General features: G+C 39.7%; 1 protein-coding gene and 1 pseudogene across 1 annotated transcript; one reads left to right on the forward strand and one right to left on the reverse strand.

Moving 5' to 3' along the window:
• Window positions 1-1,506: 1,506 nt before the first annotated feature.
• On the forward strand, window positions 1,507-2,102 carry LOC132119702 (transcription factor HES-5-like; annotated as a pseudogene).
• A 1,025-nt stretch (window positions 2,103-3,127) lies between these two features.
• abhd6a (abhydrolase domain containing 6, acylglycerol lipase a) lies at window positions 3,128-18,965 on the reverse strand. The gene is made up of 9 exons (XM_059529892.1): window positions 18,807-18,965; window positions 17,903-18,022; window positions 8,609-8,765; window positions 8,195-8,308; window positions 6,391-6,523; window positions 5,375-5,532; window positions 5,237-5,291; window positions 5,054-5,154; window positions 3,128-4,228 (listed from the first exon to the last, which is right to left on the reverse strand). The coding sequence occupies exons 2-9, from the start codon at window positions 18,019-18,021 to the stop codon at window positions 4,046-4,048; spliced, it is 1,020 nt and encodes a 339-aa protein (XP_059385875.1). The 5' UTR covers window position 18,022; window positions 18,807-18,965; the 3' UTR covers window positions 3,128-4,045.
• Window positions 18,966-19,008: the final 43 nt, after the last annotated feature.

Consider the following 19,008-nt stretch of genomic DNA (forward strand, 5'->3'; position numbering starts at 1 on the left):
GCTCTCCTCTCAGCCAATCAGAAGCCTGAGCTGCTTGAACAACAGTGTGTTGATGAGTGAATCGGTGGGATGTTATCCTTTCTGCCATCTGCCATAAGGTCACTTATATTCATCTTTATGAATGTGGGGACACAGGACAGTTCAAGTTCCCACAAGATGGTCAACTCAAGAATTCTGCAGTTACAGCTATGCACAGGACACAGGACATATGCTCTGGAAATCTGTCTTAAAGCAATGAAAAACGTAAAGAATTATAGATTTCAGCAAAGATTTACATTCAATTTCTGTCTCTATATTCTGTATATGATTTCAAAGACATGAAATGCAAAGGCAAGAAAGTGAATCTACAATTTTAAGTTTAGGCTTAAAGAAATAGTTAATCACAAAATGATGAACATTAACTCAACCTCAGGACATTCAAGATTATTATTATTATTTTGTTCATTGGAACAGTTTTGGAACAAATTTTTAGCATTGCATCACTTGCTCATCAATGGATGCTCTGCAGTGAATGGGTGCCGTCAGAATGAGGGTCCAAACAACTGATAAAAAAATCACAATAATCCACAAGTACTTTTGTGGTGTGGATTAATGATGTTTTTATCAGCACATTCATGCATGCATGTAAATATCCAGAAGTGTGTGTTCTCCCTTGTGTGTTTGTCAAATCCTGAGCTTGTGCTGGGGTTTAGGATGCTAATGACATGAGAACTGTGACTCTGTTCTCCAGAGTTTCTCACACACACAACAATAGAAGTGTGTCTATTCACATGAGAAGCAGATGTTCAAATAGGCCTAATATTTAAACCCAAAAGGTTGAATTTACAAATGCCTTTACAAAGTCACTTGAAGCACATCTGTGCAGTTATTAAATTAATTTAACTCAAACAAAATATGCATCAATTTAATAAATCATTTAGCCTACCCATAATGGATTTAACCACCTTCCAGACTTGAATTATAATTTAAAATCTTGCAGAGAATAGTAGTATATTTTTTACTTCAAAAAAACTATTATTACAGCCTATCATCATTAAAGCTTCTGTGTGACTCACAGCAAAGGTGATTCAGTGTTTGGAAACCACATTAGTCCTGTGGGAGCCGACACACTTCTATTGTGTGAGTGATTTAATGATGATACAGAAGTGTGGGAAGCTGTGTGTCTCTGTGGCTCCACCAGATTCAGGAATGAAATCTCAGTATGGCACTGATTTGGTTATGACATTGCTTCAGTGTCATTGATGTGAACATGAGCTCTCAGCACTTTCCCAGAGTCACTCTCCACCTGCTCCTTTGAGCTCCTGATGGAGGATCATTGAGCATGTGGCGCTCCACATCCCTCATTGTCTGTCTGAGCTCTTCCATTGGCTCCAAACGGTGAGAAACTCCAACAAGCTCAAGCCTCACACATTCATATGGAGATTTGGGAGTATAAATAGAGGAGCTGCAGCCAGTGCAAACCAGACTCACTCTGAACAGAGAGATCTACAGCACAGAGATCCAGACATGACAGCTACAATCATCTCAAAGGAGCTTCTCCCTCTCAACAACAAGGTACATTCACATCCTACTTACAGCAGCATTACTGCAGCAGCTTTCACGGCTCTTCTCAATCACTGGTTTATTCCAAGGCCACTTCTCTGATGCTTTTCTGTCTTCATTTGCAGCTGAGAAAGCCGATGGTGGAGAAGATGTGCAGAGATCGTATCAACAGCAGCATTGAGCAGCTCAAGTGTCTTCTGGCTCCAGAGTTCCTCGAGCAGCAGACTGATTCAAGCTGATTTCCTGGAGATGAAGCTCAACTTCCTGCAACGACACAACTCCAGTTCACATGCTGTCAATCAAGGCTTCTTCAGGAGTGTCGGTGAGATTGTGCACTTCCTGTTCAAAGATGAGATGAAGACACAGAGCCAGAGAAGACTGCTGAAGCACGTCCAGAAGCTGCAGACATCATGTGATCAGAACAGGAGGGAAAGTGTCCTGCCAGACCAGAAGACCTCCAGCAAAGACATGAATGTCAACAAGAGCGCCATCTGGAGGCCTTGATAGAGCCTTACAGTCTCAGACTGAACATCTACACTAGATTCAGTGTAGACTATTATACTTTTAGTTTCTCTTTTTGAGAAAAAGTGTTTAATGAGTTCCAGTTTGGAAGAGATATTTGCCCTGTTAAGTGCTCTGATGATTCGATCTTCTGTGAAGATTTCATGTCAAGAGTTTCAGATGGGAACATTTACTGACGTCTGTATTAGACTTTTACATTTTCATGCCATTTTAAAAACTGTGTTATTGTCCTGTATCAGGGCTAAACAAAAAAATATTGTTCATCTTTGTAACAAGATTTGATCCACAAACATGAATGAGAATTCCATTTTCTGGAATATGTTCTATTTTGTCTTCAGTGAAGAATTTATGAAAGTCATGGACTCACGATTTGGTAATAATACCACAATTACAATTTAAACTACTTCTGTGAAGGAAATAAACACAAATGATCCAACTTTTAAAATATTTGTTTTATTTTATTTTATTTTTAGATTAAAAAGGTACAATAAACATTTTCAGCTTGGAAAAATATTTATACTATGAAGTACTTTATGATTTTGTCTTCCCTCAAGGGACAAGCTGTAATATGATGCAAATGTACTTAAATGACTTTTATAAAGATATTTAGTCATATCTGAACCATGTTAAGTTCCTTTGTGATTTGGAGAATCTTTCAAACAAAATGTTGTGATATATTATCACTGATAAATGTTGATTTAGATTAGTCATGAAAATAAAATGAAAACTTCACTACGTCTCCTGTGTTTTAAGACCATGTAAACTGAGTCTAAACTGACAAAAATACTGTAAGAATTCACTAAATATGCATTCACTAAAGACAGCATTATTAACCAGATTCTAACAAAGGCATGAAATAGCTGCATTATTTCCGAGATACATGTCCACAAGACATACAGTCTTATATACAAGGTCTAAACTGTAAAAACAGTGGTATAAGAAAGAAAATGATGCACATTTCACCACCAACATTAAATCATCTTTAAATGGCAAGGTAAAGAACAACAAAAGAGATAAGCGTATCAGCTTCGTCTCATTTCTGGGCATTCGATCAGCTCAGGAAAGTGCCTGTGATGCCCAGAAAAGCTGTCTAGGTAGGTCTCTTCAAACATGGAATGGTATCAGAGGAAAATGTGAAATATATTAATAGTAAATAATTGTTTTTGGTCTATTCCAGGTTAAAATGGAACCAATGCTGTCTGCAGGACACTGATCTGTATCTGCATAGCTATTGAAGTGCTTTTCAACTCAGTGGTTAGTGTGCGTCCCTGAGCGTTCACTACAAACATAACTTTTACGGATCATTTACAGGCTGTAAAATATGGCAGCCAGATTCTGCCACTGAATAATAATAAAAAATGTAATTGCAAATTTTTATCTCACAATTCTCCCTTTTTTTCTCATAACTGCGTTACATAAACTGACAATTTTGAGAAATAAGAGTTGCAATTGTGAGAAATAACATCAGAATTGAGTGAGATTTAAATTCGTTATTCTGAAAACAATTAACAATTCTGAGAAATAAAGTCAAAATTGCAAGATATAAACTTGCAAATATAAGAAAATGGTCTCAGAATTGGACTTTATAACGCACAATTGTGAGTTTATATCTCACATTTCTGAGAGAATATGTCAGAATTAAGAGATATAAACACAGAATTGCAAGAAAAAAGTCAGAATTGCGAAATATAAACCTGCAACAACAAGTCACAATTCCATTTTTTATATTTTTTATTCAGAGGCAGAAACAGGCTTCCATAGTCAAATCATATATTGTTGCTTTTTAAAAGTCTTTGATCCAATGCATCTTTCTGTGCACAAACTGCATTGACTTACAATAAAGAGTAATCAGTTACACAGCAGGACTCTCCGCTTCTCCTTCTCTCTCGAGATCAAACCAGCAACTTTTAGGTTTGCAGCTGAGATCCTCAACCTTCAACCAACCATGAAGCCACATATTAAAGCCATATGAAGTCCAGTTCTAGGACAGTTTCTTGTTGCTGTGGATCGCTGCGTTCTGTTGTGCGATGATAAAGTCCATGATGAGCTGAGCAGATTTCCTGGGCCGCTCCATCACCACTGAATGACCACAGTTGTCTAGCAGATGAACCTGAGATCCTGGGATGGCTTTGGCCAGAACTGAAGCCCCGGACACGTCCAACACCTGGAGGACACAATACACAGAATCTGCTCTTTTCTCATGTCAAGTGTCAAATGTACATTCATTTTATAATGGCTGAATTCTACATATGCCGTTACATTGCAAAGAAGAAAAGTAGTAATGATGATTACTATAACGGACTTACTATAACGGATTTATAACGGACTCTTTTCTCACAATTAAAAAATTCTGGGTAAAAAGTCAAGGAAAAGTAAGGAAAGGGAAGAATTCCAAGATTTTAAGAAACGTACAATTTTAAGAAAAAAAAGTATGAGTTTTGACATAGAAATTCACAATCTGGCTTTTTGGGTAACAATAACTTGCACTTGCAAAATAAAATCAGAAGTCAGAAAAAGTCAGAAAAGCAGTCAGAAAATGTGAAAATTCTGAAAAAAAAATCTCACAATTCATACTGTTTTTTTTCTCAGAACTATGAGAATCTCACAATTAATAACTTGCAACTGCAAAATATAAACTCACAATTTTTTATAAAATATAAAAAATAAGGGATATAAACTGGCAAACAGAAATACAACTCTGAGAATATGCTGAAAAAGTCATAAAAAATCTGAAATTGATGATAAAAACTCACAATCTGAGGAAAAAGGTATAAATTGTGACATACAATCTCACAATCTGACTTTTTTTCTCAGAATTCTAAGAATTAATAACTCGCAATTCTAAGAAAAAAAGTTTAAAAAATCGGAAAAAGTCTGAATTCTGAGATATAAACGCACAATCTGACTTTCTCAGAATTCTGATAATCTCACAATGAATAACTTGCAATTGTGAGACACATTCTGCAATCCTAATAAAGTGTCTCTGTACCTGGTCATTTTTCCCCCAAATAACTTGAAGAGGAGTTGAAATGAGATGCATGTTCTCATGTAAAGAGTGTCTGGATTTCTCTCCGACAAGCTCCATGAAACCTGCAGAAGATATCGATCAGACTGAACACAGATCTGCTATTTCTAAAGACACTAAGGTAGGAACAACACCAGAGACACTCACACTCGCGGTAGAAGTCATTGTTAGGAATCCGAACGTCAACCAGTCCTTGAAGAATCTAGGAAACCAGAGGAAGAACCAAAACAGCCATTCACAGCCGATTCAAACTCCCATGAGAAGCATCAAACCACATAAACACACCTGTTTAGGGATCTTAAAGCGCACATATGAGCACAGTTTGAGCATCTCCTCCATCTCTTCTGGTGTGGAGGGTATCAGCGGGATCCCCTCACTGTCCTGAGCTTGCTCCAGTTCCCTCAAACGCTGAACAAACTTACTTTCAGTGGGGTACTGGAGACCTGCCGAACCCAGAACTGTTTGGTTACACAGCAGAAGCATGTATTCTTCCTGGGAGATGTTAACTTGATGTACTTAAATAACTAAAACTTTAACTGAAATTAAAATGAAAGATATTCAGTAATTGAAAATATTACTACTAAAATATTACAAATTCATATTATATTACTTTAAAATATTAAAAGTATAGTAGTAGATATATTATACAAAAGTAACACTGCTTACTACTGATATAATAAACATCTATAAAATCACAGATTATTTTTTAGATTTAACTTTTTTTTTTTTTACACATTTTAGCTAAAGTGCACATTTAATGCAATAAATAGAATAAAAACCTTTTTATTTCCATTAAAGCACAATTCGGCGATATATATCAATGTCATATAGTTTTGTAATGTCATGCAAACTCTATACGTTTTGTTTTAAAATGGTTTATGTATTTTGAGGGGAAAATACAGAGTTTGTCTTGGTGCTCATGATCTGTTCTGTGACTTAAATAATGCTTTTATTTACCTGACATCTTATCTAATCAGGAAAGTCACAATAACCTCATCCGTCTTTATCAGTATTTTACTGGCCTCATCAACATTTTATCCTTGGTACAAAGTACATGTCATGGGATATTAATGCAGGCATGAGATCAGAAATTTTTTTCATATGTATTTGTATGAATATGTATTTTTTACATTGTATTTCAGTTTGATTAGTTTTACCGTTGCTTTACTATAATAACCCAGTTACAGAAGTAACCTTCTGAAACACACTGATTCCAGATATTTCTAGAGAATGTAGAAGTGTTGCTGATGATTACAGGATGAGTGTAGTGCTGAAGAATGGTCAGAAACACAAGAACTGACCTGCTGGACAGATGAGTGTGACGCCGCACAGATCAGACGGGTGACGGGAGGCATAAACTCCAGCCACGTTTCCTCCCATGGACGTGCCGATCAGGTGGAAGGGCTTTCTGGTCAAACCGATACTCTTCACAAACTAAACAGAGAAAAAATGGAGAAAATTGGATCTGCTCCCCAGCTAACAAAAATACAGTACGTTCAGAGAATGTTTTGAAAATGTTACAAAAACGTTACTTCTTTGAACATTCTAAATGTCCAGTTTTGAAAAGTATTTTCTTTTGATCATTTTTGGAACATAAAGGAAATGTTACTTTTGAATGTTCTCCGAACAAATGGTAACATTTAAAACACATTATACGCACAACTGCAACATTAAAAAAAAAAACATTCCATGAATGATCTATGAATGAAATAATGTTGTTGTGCTGACGTTCTGAGAATGATTAAAGACCAGATACTGTAAAGATTGAACAAACATTCTATAGACGTTACTGGAAAACCGTTTGTTCATAACTTTGAGAAATTCTGAGAACCTTTCCTGTAAGCTGGATATTAATGCACATCTTAAAAGATCGTTTTAAGAATCAAACACCAGCAAGAAAACAGAAAAACAGCACTAACAGTTTTTGTCCGGCTGGCTGTATGTAATTCTTCTGCATCAAACAGCATTTTGTTTTCAGTGAGGACAAACAATCAGTCTTCAGATAGACTGTAAATGGTTGCATCAGATCTGAAGTCAGAGACTTTAATGTGCTCCAGAGATAAAAGTGAGTTATTTTTAATCTTCTTCCATCAAAACAAGCAGGTTCATCCTTAACCTAAAAACCCCAAAAATGCTTGCTCTCAGCATCATGACAAAACGGCTCTTTCCGCATAATCACTCCAGCTAAGCAAATCAGCAATTAGCAGAAGTTGCTTTAAATGAAAGACAGCCTTAATTGAGCCAAAATCAACCTGACACACAAGGGCCGTATTTCAGGCTGGGAAACCGAGTAAAGTGCCCCGGGTTTGAAGAAGGCCATCTATTTTAGGCACAAGCCTGTGCTGTTGAAAGAAAGCTGATTAGCTCTGGGCCGAGAATACAGAAAATGAAGACACAAGGGCTTTTCATTGATCTCAAGATGCTTCAGAGAGATCTCAACATGTAAGCCTAATAAATCCACTGTGTCATCAAGAGAAACGAATTAATCTGCAAATCGTGTAAAGGTTTAGCCAAACAGAAAAACTGGGTCAGTGGCTGGGAATTCATCAAGCTGATGTACATCAAATCAAGTGTCAGACTGATAAGAAACTGAGCTTTTCTTGATTTTCTTGGTATGAATTAAAAATATATATTTTAAAATTAATTAAAATTAATGTTATATTACCAATGATACTTCTAATAGTTTATAATCCTATATAAATATATATAATAAACAAATGAACAAATTAATTAATTTAATAATTAATTTAATTGTTAAATTAAAATAAAATAATGTTAATTGCAATTTGAATATTAAATTTAATAAAACATGTATTTATATATATATCATAAATTTTTTTTCTCATTTACTTGGAAAAAGAAAAATGTTATAAATGAATATTGTTATTATAATTTGAATATTAAAATGATTAATACTATTATATTACTATTCTTATTGCACATAATTTTTTAACCAATTAGTTAAATTAGTTAATGAATTACATGTAAATTATTTAGTAAAATAAAAAAAACGTATACATGTAATTATAATTTGAATATTAAATGCAATTAAAAATTCTTAAATAATAAGCATTACATTTACATACATTTGCCAGAAATAACCACCTGATGTATCCGTTTGACTTGGCCCTCGATGGAGTAATCCACAGCACTGGTGCGGGTCGTACCCTCATGTCCCGGCATGTCAACACACACCAAGTGCATATTTTTAGGAAGAAACTACAAAAGATAAAAGAAATAAGCACAGTCAGTCAAACGATTATTTTACTGCATGATCTGATTCATATATTAAAAGCATGTGTTCTTGAGTATCAGTGTGAGTCAACAGGATTTATGTAACTATGCTTGTATTTTATTCTTTCGAAATCATGTCCCAAAGTGCTCTTCAGGCCATGAGATTTGTTGTGAAATAATTTTTGAGCATTTTATATATTTGACCTTTAAATGCACCAAAAATAATGCTTGTTTGTTAAATAGTGAATTAAACTGTTGAGCAACTGTTCCACTGTGGTTTCTTGCCTTGACCACACCGAGCCACATGTCTTTGTGTGCAGAGAAGCCGTGTAACAAGAGGACGGACGGACGGGTGCCTGGAGTCCCTCTGTGAGAGTAACAGAAGCGATATCCTTCATATTCGGCATAATCCACCTGCATTCCCAGCCTTCTGCGCCAATACCTGAAGAACAAATCACAAAAAATTAACAAATCAAATAAAGGACCTGTACAACTATGCTGATGCTTTACTGTTAGCATGAGAGTTGTCCAAGATTAGGATGAGTTTGAAAATGCAATGCTCTGCAGTGAATGGGTGCCGTCAGAATGAGAGTCCAAACAGCGGATTAAAACACCACAAGTAATCCACAGTCCATCAGTTAACATCTGTGGAGTGAAAAGCTGTGTGTTTGTAAGAAACAAATCCATCATTAAGATGTTTTAACTTTTAAATAAAATGTTTAAACCATTGCTTCCAGCTAAAATATGAGTCCATTATCTATAATATTGCTTTCTCCAATGAAAAAGGTAATCTAATCTGAATCAGGAGAGAGATCTACACAGATCAAGCACCATTTACATGTCAAAACAGTCCAAAACACTCCTACACAAATATGTGGGTGGATTTTGATGTGAGAGACAACAGGAAATTGACTTTTTCTCTGGAGGAAGCATTATTATGGACTTCTCCAGATGTTGACTGAGGGACTGGAGTGGTGTGGATTATTGTGATGTTTTTATCAGCTGTTTGGACTCTTATTCTGACGGCACCCATTCACTGCAGAGCATCCACTGCTGAGCAAGTGATGCAATGTTTCATTTCTCCAAATCTGATGAAGAAACAAACTCATCTTGAATGGCCTGAGGGTGATCACATTTACAGTAAATGTTCATTTTTGGAGAACTATTCCTTTAAGCTACTCCTTATAATTCACATCTGGAGCAGAAAGAGATGCTTGAGATGGCAAACAGTGTCATAAAATGCTTGCACGAGTTCATAAACAATCCAGAAGAGACATTGAAGGAGTCAGTCAGTCTTTCAAGCCCACAGGCAAACAGCGGTTCTGATGACTGTGTCATGTAGAGCAAAGTTTGCCTCCCAGATATTACGAGGACCAAAGTCTACTGGGCAGCTTGCATAAGACTCGGCTGACATCAGCACCTAATGCAGAACTGCATGTACCAGGCTAATGCACACACACACACATTTAGCTTCCTGAATACATTATTAAAAAACTAAAGCTATATGAATTAATGGCATGCTGTAAATATGTATTGTGACATGGAATGTGAGCTCTTTGCAGTGACTAACCCTTCACCTAGTTTAGTGACATGAAGAAAAAAGAAGTCGGTTAGACAACCAGCATTTATCACCGTCATCAGATAAGAGACGTGTTAAATAATCTAAACCTGAAAAAGCAGCCATGATGTCTGAGAGATTAGCAAGAAAACACACTTAAAAAAAAAAGATTTTATTTTGATTTTCCAGTACAAATATAGACACTTAAATCAAGATAGATTTACTTGAGAAGCAAAATTACTTTTAAGATGTTACTTTTTTTTTGAAAATGTATCAAAATTAAGTGAGTTTGTTTAAAACAAGAAAAATAAAAAATAAATCTATCCATGCAATAATAAAAATAAACTTAATTCAAAGGGAAAATAAGTTTATATTTTGTACCTTTATTTTTTTATTATATAGTTTTTTTGTTTTTTTAAGAATAACCATAATAATGTTTAGCTCATAACAAGACTTTATATCTAAAGCTGTTCGGGTTCTCAAGTAAATAGAATAAATAGTAATTAATCTTCTAGATCTGAGATGATCTAGATTTTATAATTTTAATTCATTTCAGAAAAATGTTAACTGAAATAAAACAAAATATAAAAAACCGTAAACTTATTTTTTATGTAGTTGCCAAAGCAATAATGTTTAGTTGAATTCGATGTACTAAAATTACTTAAAACTGAAGTAAAAATGAATTAAAAACTATACAGATATATTTATAAAAACTTTTAACTAAATACTTTTAACTAAATATACTAATAATATATATATATATATATATATATATATATATATATATTAATTAAAAAAAATAAAATAAACAGATGCCAAGGCAACATTTCTCAACATTTAACAAACTACTAAAATAAGTAAAATGGAAATAAAATGTATAAATAAAAAAAACTATCAACATATACATAAAAAAATATTAATAAAAATGGCAAAAACACAAAACTAAATTAGTTACACTTTAACTAAACTAAAATAAAATAAAAACAGAAAATATAAAAATAAAAAATAATTAAAAAATATAAATAAAAACCACCATAGTCGTTCAATGGTACTAAAATAACACTCATTTGTACTAAATTAAACAAAAATACTAAGTGAGAAAATAACACCATAGCAACTGCAATAAGACCCTTGCAACAAATTTTACTTTATAGTTGTGCCTTTTTCATATATCTGATGTGTTTGAAGTTGCTTATAGCACAAAAAAGAATTGTTTCATCTTTATCTTCTGGTGTGGTCCGTGTGATCTGTGTAACTGTCACTGATTGCAACGATAAGGCTTTTAAAATAAACAGTGTGATTTTTTCTTGTTTAACGGCAGCATCAAGTGTTGAAATGCTGAATATAAAAGAGGTGTCAGGGAGGAGACCCAAACTTGTGACCTCGGAGAAGGACTGTACTTAGGGTTGATACAAAATCTTCAATCTCCCCAGGTTGTCCGGTCAGAACAATAATGAGGACGAATTTTACACTCTCATGCCACTCTTTAATGAAACAGTTTGACATAGACGATGTGAGTTTTGTCCATGGTTTTGTTCATGTTTTTGTTCATGGTTTATTCTCATGGACGCATGAAACAGAACTGAAGAATAAAGATATTTTCTCTAGATATATCGGATCAGGAATGGAGCGAGTGTCTCCGATGAAATTTACATGCATACTGACAACAGTTCGGCGTTGCGCTAGTAGAGACTGTCTGATTGGTGGAGAAAAATAAGGGGGATTGCTGATTGGCCTAACTGTTGCTGGGCATGTGGAAAGTGGAAAGTGAAACTACAGTAAACCAGATAATAACTATAATAACACAAACATAAGATAAAGTCAGAGCCTTATTAACAGCCGCCCCCAACTTTGGGCAGCAAAGTTGAACACGAGTCAGTCAGGAATGTCTCGAGGAAGTGCAGGCAGCTTGATGAGCTTGGCGACAGGTCTGGTGTAGGATTTGTCTTTGATCTGAATCTGAGCAATACGAATCCTGCCATCCGCTCCAGGGAAAACTTCTGTGACTTTGCCAACAAGCCACAAGGCACGCGGAAGCTGCTGGTCAACAACAAGAACAATGTCATCAATACGGATGTCTTCTTGGTCTTGTTGCCATTTGGAGCGGCTCTGGAGGGATGGTAAGTAGTTCCTGATAAAATGGATCCAAAAATGATCCGCTAAGACCTGGCAGTGTCGCCATCTGCGTCGACTGAGGAGCTCTGTACCTGAGTAAACAACCTGCGGAGTAGATGGGTCCAGCCGCCCCATCAGCAGCACATTTGGAGTGATTGGATCTGGGTCTGCCACATCAGAAGAGGTGTAACCAAGCGGTTTGGAGTTGATAATACTCTCAACTTCAGTAAGGATGGTTCTGAGGACCTCTTCGGTGACCGTTTGTGATCCCAGTATGGCATGCAGCGCTGACTTGATGGTGCGGATTTCTCGCTCCCAGGAACCCCCAAAATGAGGGGCACTAGGTGGGTTGAAGCGGAAATGGATTTGCTGGCTAGCGAGTTGTGACTGCAGAGCGGGGGCAAGTGAGTTGAAGGCCTCTTGAAGTTCTGAGCTGCCACCTTTAAAGTTTGTACCTTGATCGGACAGCAATTCATGAGGCTTTCCCCGTCTAGAGATGAAACGACGTAGACTCATGAGGAACGAGTCAGTGTCCATGTTGGCCAGCAGATCTAGGTAGACTGCATGTGTGGTGAGACATTTGAATATTATGGCCCATCGCTTCTCATTGCGCCTCCCTATTTTAATGAGGAAAGGACCAAAACAGTCCATGCCAGTTGAGTAGAAAGCTGGATGGTGTAACCTTAGACTGGAAGGCGGGAGGTCGGCCATTTTGGGAATAATGGGTTGGCTACGCCACTTGCGGCACTCTGGACAGTAGTGTTGCTGCTTGCGCACAGCCTCTCTGCCTCGCAAAATCCAGAACCTTCTGCGTAGCTCAGCGAAGACTCTTTCTGGGCCTGGATGTGCAAGCTTGCTGTCGTAATCAGCAATGATCAACTTTGTGATAGGATGATGAGGGTCTAAGACAAAGGGATGCAAAGTGCCTGAGCTGAGATATTCACAGTGTCTTAGTCGGCCCCCGACACGGATTAACTGAGTCTCTGGGTCGTATTCTGGGGCCAAAGTGATAAGCCTACTGCTGGATGGAATGGGCTTTTGGGATGAGATGAGAGCAAACCCCTCTGGAAAACAGTCACTTTGCACTTGTCTGAAGAGAGAGAGTTCAGCTTGTCTGAACGACTCAGCTGTGGGTTTAGAGTCGGTGGCCGCCCCGTGACATGCTCGAGCTGTGGCTTCCAGCAGCTCTGGGAAGCTACTAAACTGGCTAGTGTCGGGTAAAGGTGGATGAGGGGAAGTAGAGATGACACCACAAAACTTGGCTTTGCGCAGCTCTGCTGAATCATCAAGGCATGTAATATCTGGACAGGAAGACCAGGTTGACTCACTTTCATGAAGGAAGGCAGGTCCAGATCTCCAGCGGCTGTGACTCTGGATCTGTGAGAGGGTCAGTCCGCGAGTTATATCGTCAGCGGGATTCTCACTGGAGTGGACATAGCGCCATGAGCTGCTCTCAGTTAATTCCTGGATATCCGCAACTCTGGCACCGACGAACACCTTGTAACGGCAGGAAGGAGACAGCAACCAAGCCAACACGGTGGTGGAGTCGGTCCAGTAGGTGACGGAGGAGATGGAGACTGTGAGTTCTCGTTTCAGGACTGCACCAAGCTGGGCCCCGAGGTGGGCAGCGCAGAGTTCCAGCCTGGGGATGGACTGCTGGCGGACTGGAGCAACACGGGAACGGGCCGCTAGGAACGCTACCTGGACATCATCAGCGGCGCTGACAGTACGCAGGTAGGCGACCGATCCATAGGCCCTCTCTGATGCATCTGAGAAAATGTGGATGCTCTGGGAGGCCGCTGGGAGGTCGGTATCTGAGTGGACATAACAACGATTAACAGTAACGTTAGAAAGTAATGGAAGTTCACTCACCCACGCCTGCCACAGCTGGAGCAGATCCTCGGGAAGATGAGGATCGTCCCAGTCCCGTTTCTTTCCCCAGAGGCTCTGCACCAGGATTTTGGCCCGAGTGGTGTAGGGAATGAGCAGTCCTAGAGGGTCATATTGTTGAGCTAGGACTCGGTAAATGTTGCGCATTGTGGGCTCAGATTGCTTTGTGTGGCGAAGGCGATAGGTGAGAGTATCTGTTTTGCAGTGCCAGTGCAGCCCTAGGGTCCGTTCTGGGGGATCTGCACCCTCCATTGATAGCCACAGATCTCTGCTCTCGGATTTGAGTTCAGGTGGCAGATGACTGATGATGTCTGGAACGTTGGTGGCCCATTGACGCAGCTCAAAACCACCTGATTGGAGCAGAGTCTGAAGTTTGTGAATGAGCTGCTTTGCTTCTGAGATGATTGGGAAGCTTTGAAGAAGATTGTCTACATAAAAACAGTTCTCCACTGAAAACCGAGTATCTTCATCATGGCTGCTGTGGTCAATGACGTGCTTTTGGAGGGCAAAGGTCGCGCAGCAGGGACTGCAGGTGGTGCCGAAAGGGAGCACCTGCCACTGGTAGATGTCAGGCTTGTTGCTGCGGTTCATGTCCCTCCAAAGGAAGCGGAGGAAGGGCTGATCATCAGACAGGAGGCGGACCTGATGAAACATGCCCTTAATGTCGCTGCTCACCGCAGTGGGATATTGCCTGAAACGGAGCAGGACACCAAGAATACTGGAACCTAGGGTTGGCCCTGGAAGTAGATGTTCATTCAGGCTGGTGTTTTGGAAGGTGAATGAGCAGTTGAAGACAATGCGGTCTTTTCCATTGCGATGGACCATGTGATGGGGGATATACCACGATTGCCTGCTCTGGTCTTCAGGTGATGTGAGCCTCTTGATGTAACACGAATCCACCAGTTTCTTGATTTCTTGGCTGTATGATGCAGCCTTGACTGGGTCTTTGGCGAGACGACTCTCTGTGCCTCGTAGTTGACTCAGGACAGCTTCTTTTGGGGCACTGAGAGGAGGAAGACCTTCCTTCCAGAGCAGTGGGGTGGCATATCTCTGCACGTTGTCAATGTTAACTCTGACTGTCTTCTCCTCCAACAGTTTGATGGCCGCCTTATCCTGTTTTGACCTGGTGATGAGCCTTTCGCTACGATAGGGAAGAATGTCCATCTCCCATAATCTGGACACGTGATTGAGAAGGTCATTAGAGGAAGTGGGAGTGTTAATAAGGAGACACTGGGGGGTGGACGTCTGGGGCAGCAGGACTTTGGCAGGACCTTGCAGAGTTTTCAATGCTGCGGGGCCCCCTGGTGGGCCTAGGTGCACAGGCTCAACTGGAGAGAGAAGATGGGGGTAGTCTGAACCAATGAGGAGAAGTGGCTGCCCTTGGCTGATTGAATGTAGCGGGAGGCCTCTGAGATGACAATACGTTTTCCGTAGGGCCTCAACAGGATGAGAATGCTTGGAAAGACCAAGCTCTACCGCAGTGAAGGCTTTGTGGATGCGAAATTGTTTCTGAGGATGGGCAGATGAGGATATGGAAAATGACACTGACTTTCCTGAAACAGTCTTCACATCTTGACGGATAGTTCTGAGCGCTAAGTCTTCACTCTGTCCCTTGAGATGTAGCTCTTGAGCGGCACTGTGAAGCAAGATGGTGCGTTCAGAGCCATCATCGAGGATGGCATAAGTCTCTAGTCTGCGTTTGCCATTGTGGAGAAGAACTTTGACCATCTTCAGCAATACACAGCTACTCCTGAGGTCTGGATCGAGGTAGTAGGTAGCTGGTTGTCCAGTCGCTGCAGTTGGATGGGCTGATTTGGCTGCGGGAGTGTTGACCTCATGCAGTATATCAAGATGTGTCTGATTACACTGCTGGCACTTAGCCTTGAGATAGCATTGAGAAGCAAGGTGACTTCTGCCACATCTCCAGCAGCGCTTGCCAGTTTTGATCCATGACGCTCTCTGATCAGTGGAAAACTTCTTAAACTCTGAACACTGATTGAAGTAATGTTGAATGTCGTCACAAAAGGGGCAATACTTCTTAGGTTTCTCAAGTTTAGTGCTGACGTGAGGTCGAACTTGTGACAGAGACTCAGGTGAATTAGGAGAAGGATCAGAGCCAAGCAAAACTGTGGTAGGGCGTGCACTGGACTTCTGCAACTTGGGCTTGAAGCCCTTCTGATATTCGTCTCGTGGAGACCGTGAATGGTAAGGTTGATAGTCCTCATCCTGAACACGGACCTCGTACTCAAGCCAATTAGAGAAGTGCACCAAGGTAGGTATCGGAGTGCGGATGGGGTCTATGTAACGCTTGAATTGTGCTCTGAGTTCATGCGGCAACTTGGACAGAAGTCGGGAGGTGTGTGACCCGCAATCCAGCTCAGTCTTGCCCTCCTTGCCCAGTTGATCTAACATACCGACCAGAGCTCTGACTTTGAGGCCGAAGATGCGAAAACTTCGACTATCCCCACTTCTGATTGGAGGCTCGGCCAGGACTTCATTGATGCGCTGCAGGGCTAGTTTGTGAGGTTGCCCATACATTTCAGTCAGTGAGGCCATTGTCTTCGAGTAGGGGGTTGGACTATTACAATAGGAGTCTGCAATGAGGAGCGCATCTTCGAACTTGAGGTGATCAACTAGTATTTGGTATTTGAACCGCTCAGTTGCATCTCTAGGCAAGAGGTTGTCAAGCGCTATCTTGAGGCGGGCAAATTGTCGTGGATCATCATGTGTGAAACATGGAATGTCCGGCTTTGGACCTCTGTATGTCGCCTCCACAGAGTATGTATTGTGAGGGAGAGTATACGGCTCTACATACGCTGGAGTGGAGTGAATCCCTCCCTCATATGAAGGCAAATATGACATCGGAGGCGGCGGAGGAGGTAGTGGCACGTCATCTGGAGGTGGAGGAGGTAGAGGCTCGATCCAGGGAGGAATTGGTACAGCGTCAGGCCAGGGCGGAAGATCATCCACTACTGCTTGAAGATTGCGATTAGGAGTGGATGTTCTCTCAGGAAGTTGATAAGGCATATATGTGGTGGCGCTATCCCCAAACTGAGCAGAATGCCCTGGATCGAGGGGTTGAGGCTGAGGCGCTGATCTCAGGGAGAGAGAATTGAAGAGGATTTGCATATCTCGCCTGAGCTGGTTGTTCTCCTCTTTCATCTCCTGCAAAGCTGACATGACTGCTTCAGAGCTGAGGTTCTGAGATGCAGGTCCAACTGGATCTGGAGTGATGACTGGAGCATGAGGTTGAAAAGCTGCTCCCTCGTTGGAGTGGCCATGGAGTGTGAGAGAAGAAGGATGACGTGGCGGAATATTCACCAGAAAGTCATCGAGGTAGCGAGGCCGACGGATATCACGGCGAGGACGAGTGTGCTCCATTGTAGAGCTGAGGAAACTGAAGATCCGGCTCGAAGGACCATATAAAAGAGGTGTCAGGGAGGAGACCCAAACTTGTGACCTCGGAGAAGGACTGTACTTAGGGTTGATACAAAATCTTCAATCTCCCCAGGTTGTCCGGTCAGAACAATAATGAGGACGAATTTTACACTCTCATGCCACTCTTTAATGAAACAGTTTGACATAGACGATGTGAGTTTTGTCCATGGTTTTGTTCATGTTTTTGTTCATGGTTTATTCTCATGGACGCATGAAACAGAACTGAAGAATAAAGATATTTTCTCTAGATATATCGGATCAGGAATGGAGCGAGTGTCTCCGATGAAATTTACATGCATACTGACAACAGTTCGGCGTTGCGCTAGTAGAGACTGTCTGATTGGTGGAGAAAAATAAGGGGGATTGCTGATTGGCCTAACTGTTGCTGGGCACGTGGAAAGTGGAAAGTGAAACTACAGTAAACCAGATAATAACTATAATAACACAAACATAAGATAAAGTCAGAGCCTTATTAACACTGAAATTTCTCTATACTGAGCAATGCACATGCTTTTACTTGGACGAATGAACTCTGAGGACATGGAGAAATTCAATTTAAGCATTTAGAGAGCACTTACCAGTGATAAACTTTAATGAGAGCTGCAGGCCAGAGCAGGAAGGAGGCTACAAAAGCCAGGATGGGGATCGCCAGCGTCCCTCCGGCTATGATGAACATGTTCACCACGTCCAAATCCATCCTGTTCAACAACACAGCAGTGAAAAGTCACATAAACTTTTTGGACATGACCTCTTGTCAGAAAGCCTTTAATAAAGCAGAGCAGATTATATTATCTAGCCATGTGTGCAAGACATTTTTTAAGCAAGAAAAACATAAAGGTGTTTGTGCATATTCAGCAGGGACCAGCAAATAAACGTATATATATTTGGTGATTTATTAGGTAAAGAAAAACTATTTACTATTACTATTTACACTTTTACATTTGACCATTAATGTTATTTATATGTATGTATATATATATATATATATATATATATATATATATATATATATATATATAAATCATAGGATATACATGTAATATAATTATATTTTTAAATAATGTATTACATAACATTACATTTAATTTAAATAAATACATAATCTAGATTATTTGCGAGTTTTATCCTCATTCATAGATCTTAATATTTCTCTAGAATGAATTAATCAATAAATATATAAATTTAGAGCATGCAAACACAAAGGACATAAATGTAAAACAATATTCAGTATTTAGAACACGTACACTTTCATTTTTACTACAAGCATGGAATTAATGACACGCAGACCTCACTTGATACATTGACACATTGTCGCAATTATAGAATGTTAAACTGGTAACTAAATGTAACATTGTAACATCAGAGCTGTCATTTTGTCATGTGACCAAAGATCTGAGCTTGAATAACCTGCATAATAAAACGCGTTTGATCGCAAGATTCCATGCAAATTTGTTTAAATATATCTGTTATTAGTTAGCATACCTTTAAATGTCTGTGGAATGTATGAAAGTATCGTGAAGAAGAGCGATCAAAGCCGAGTCATGTCACCCTTTGATCCGCGGCGGAGGAGCGCGCGCGTTCCCTGCTGCGCGCTCACTGTGCCGTTAACAGGGAAGTTGACGATTTAAAGGGGAAGAGAGAAATAATAAACCGTCGACAGGAATTGTCAGCGAACATCTGTCAG

This window comes from Carassius carassius, chromosome 38 (assembly GCF_963082965.1).
Source record: "Carassius carassius chromosome 38, fCarCar2.1, whole genome shotgun sequence".
NCBI classification, from domain to species: domain Eukaryota; kingdom Metazoa; phylum Chordata; class Actinopteri; order Cypriniformes; family Cyprinidae; genus Carassius; species Carassius carassius.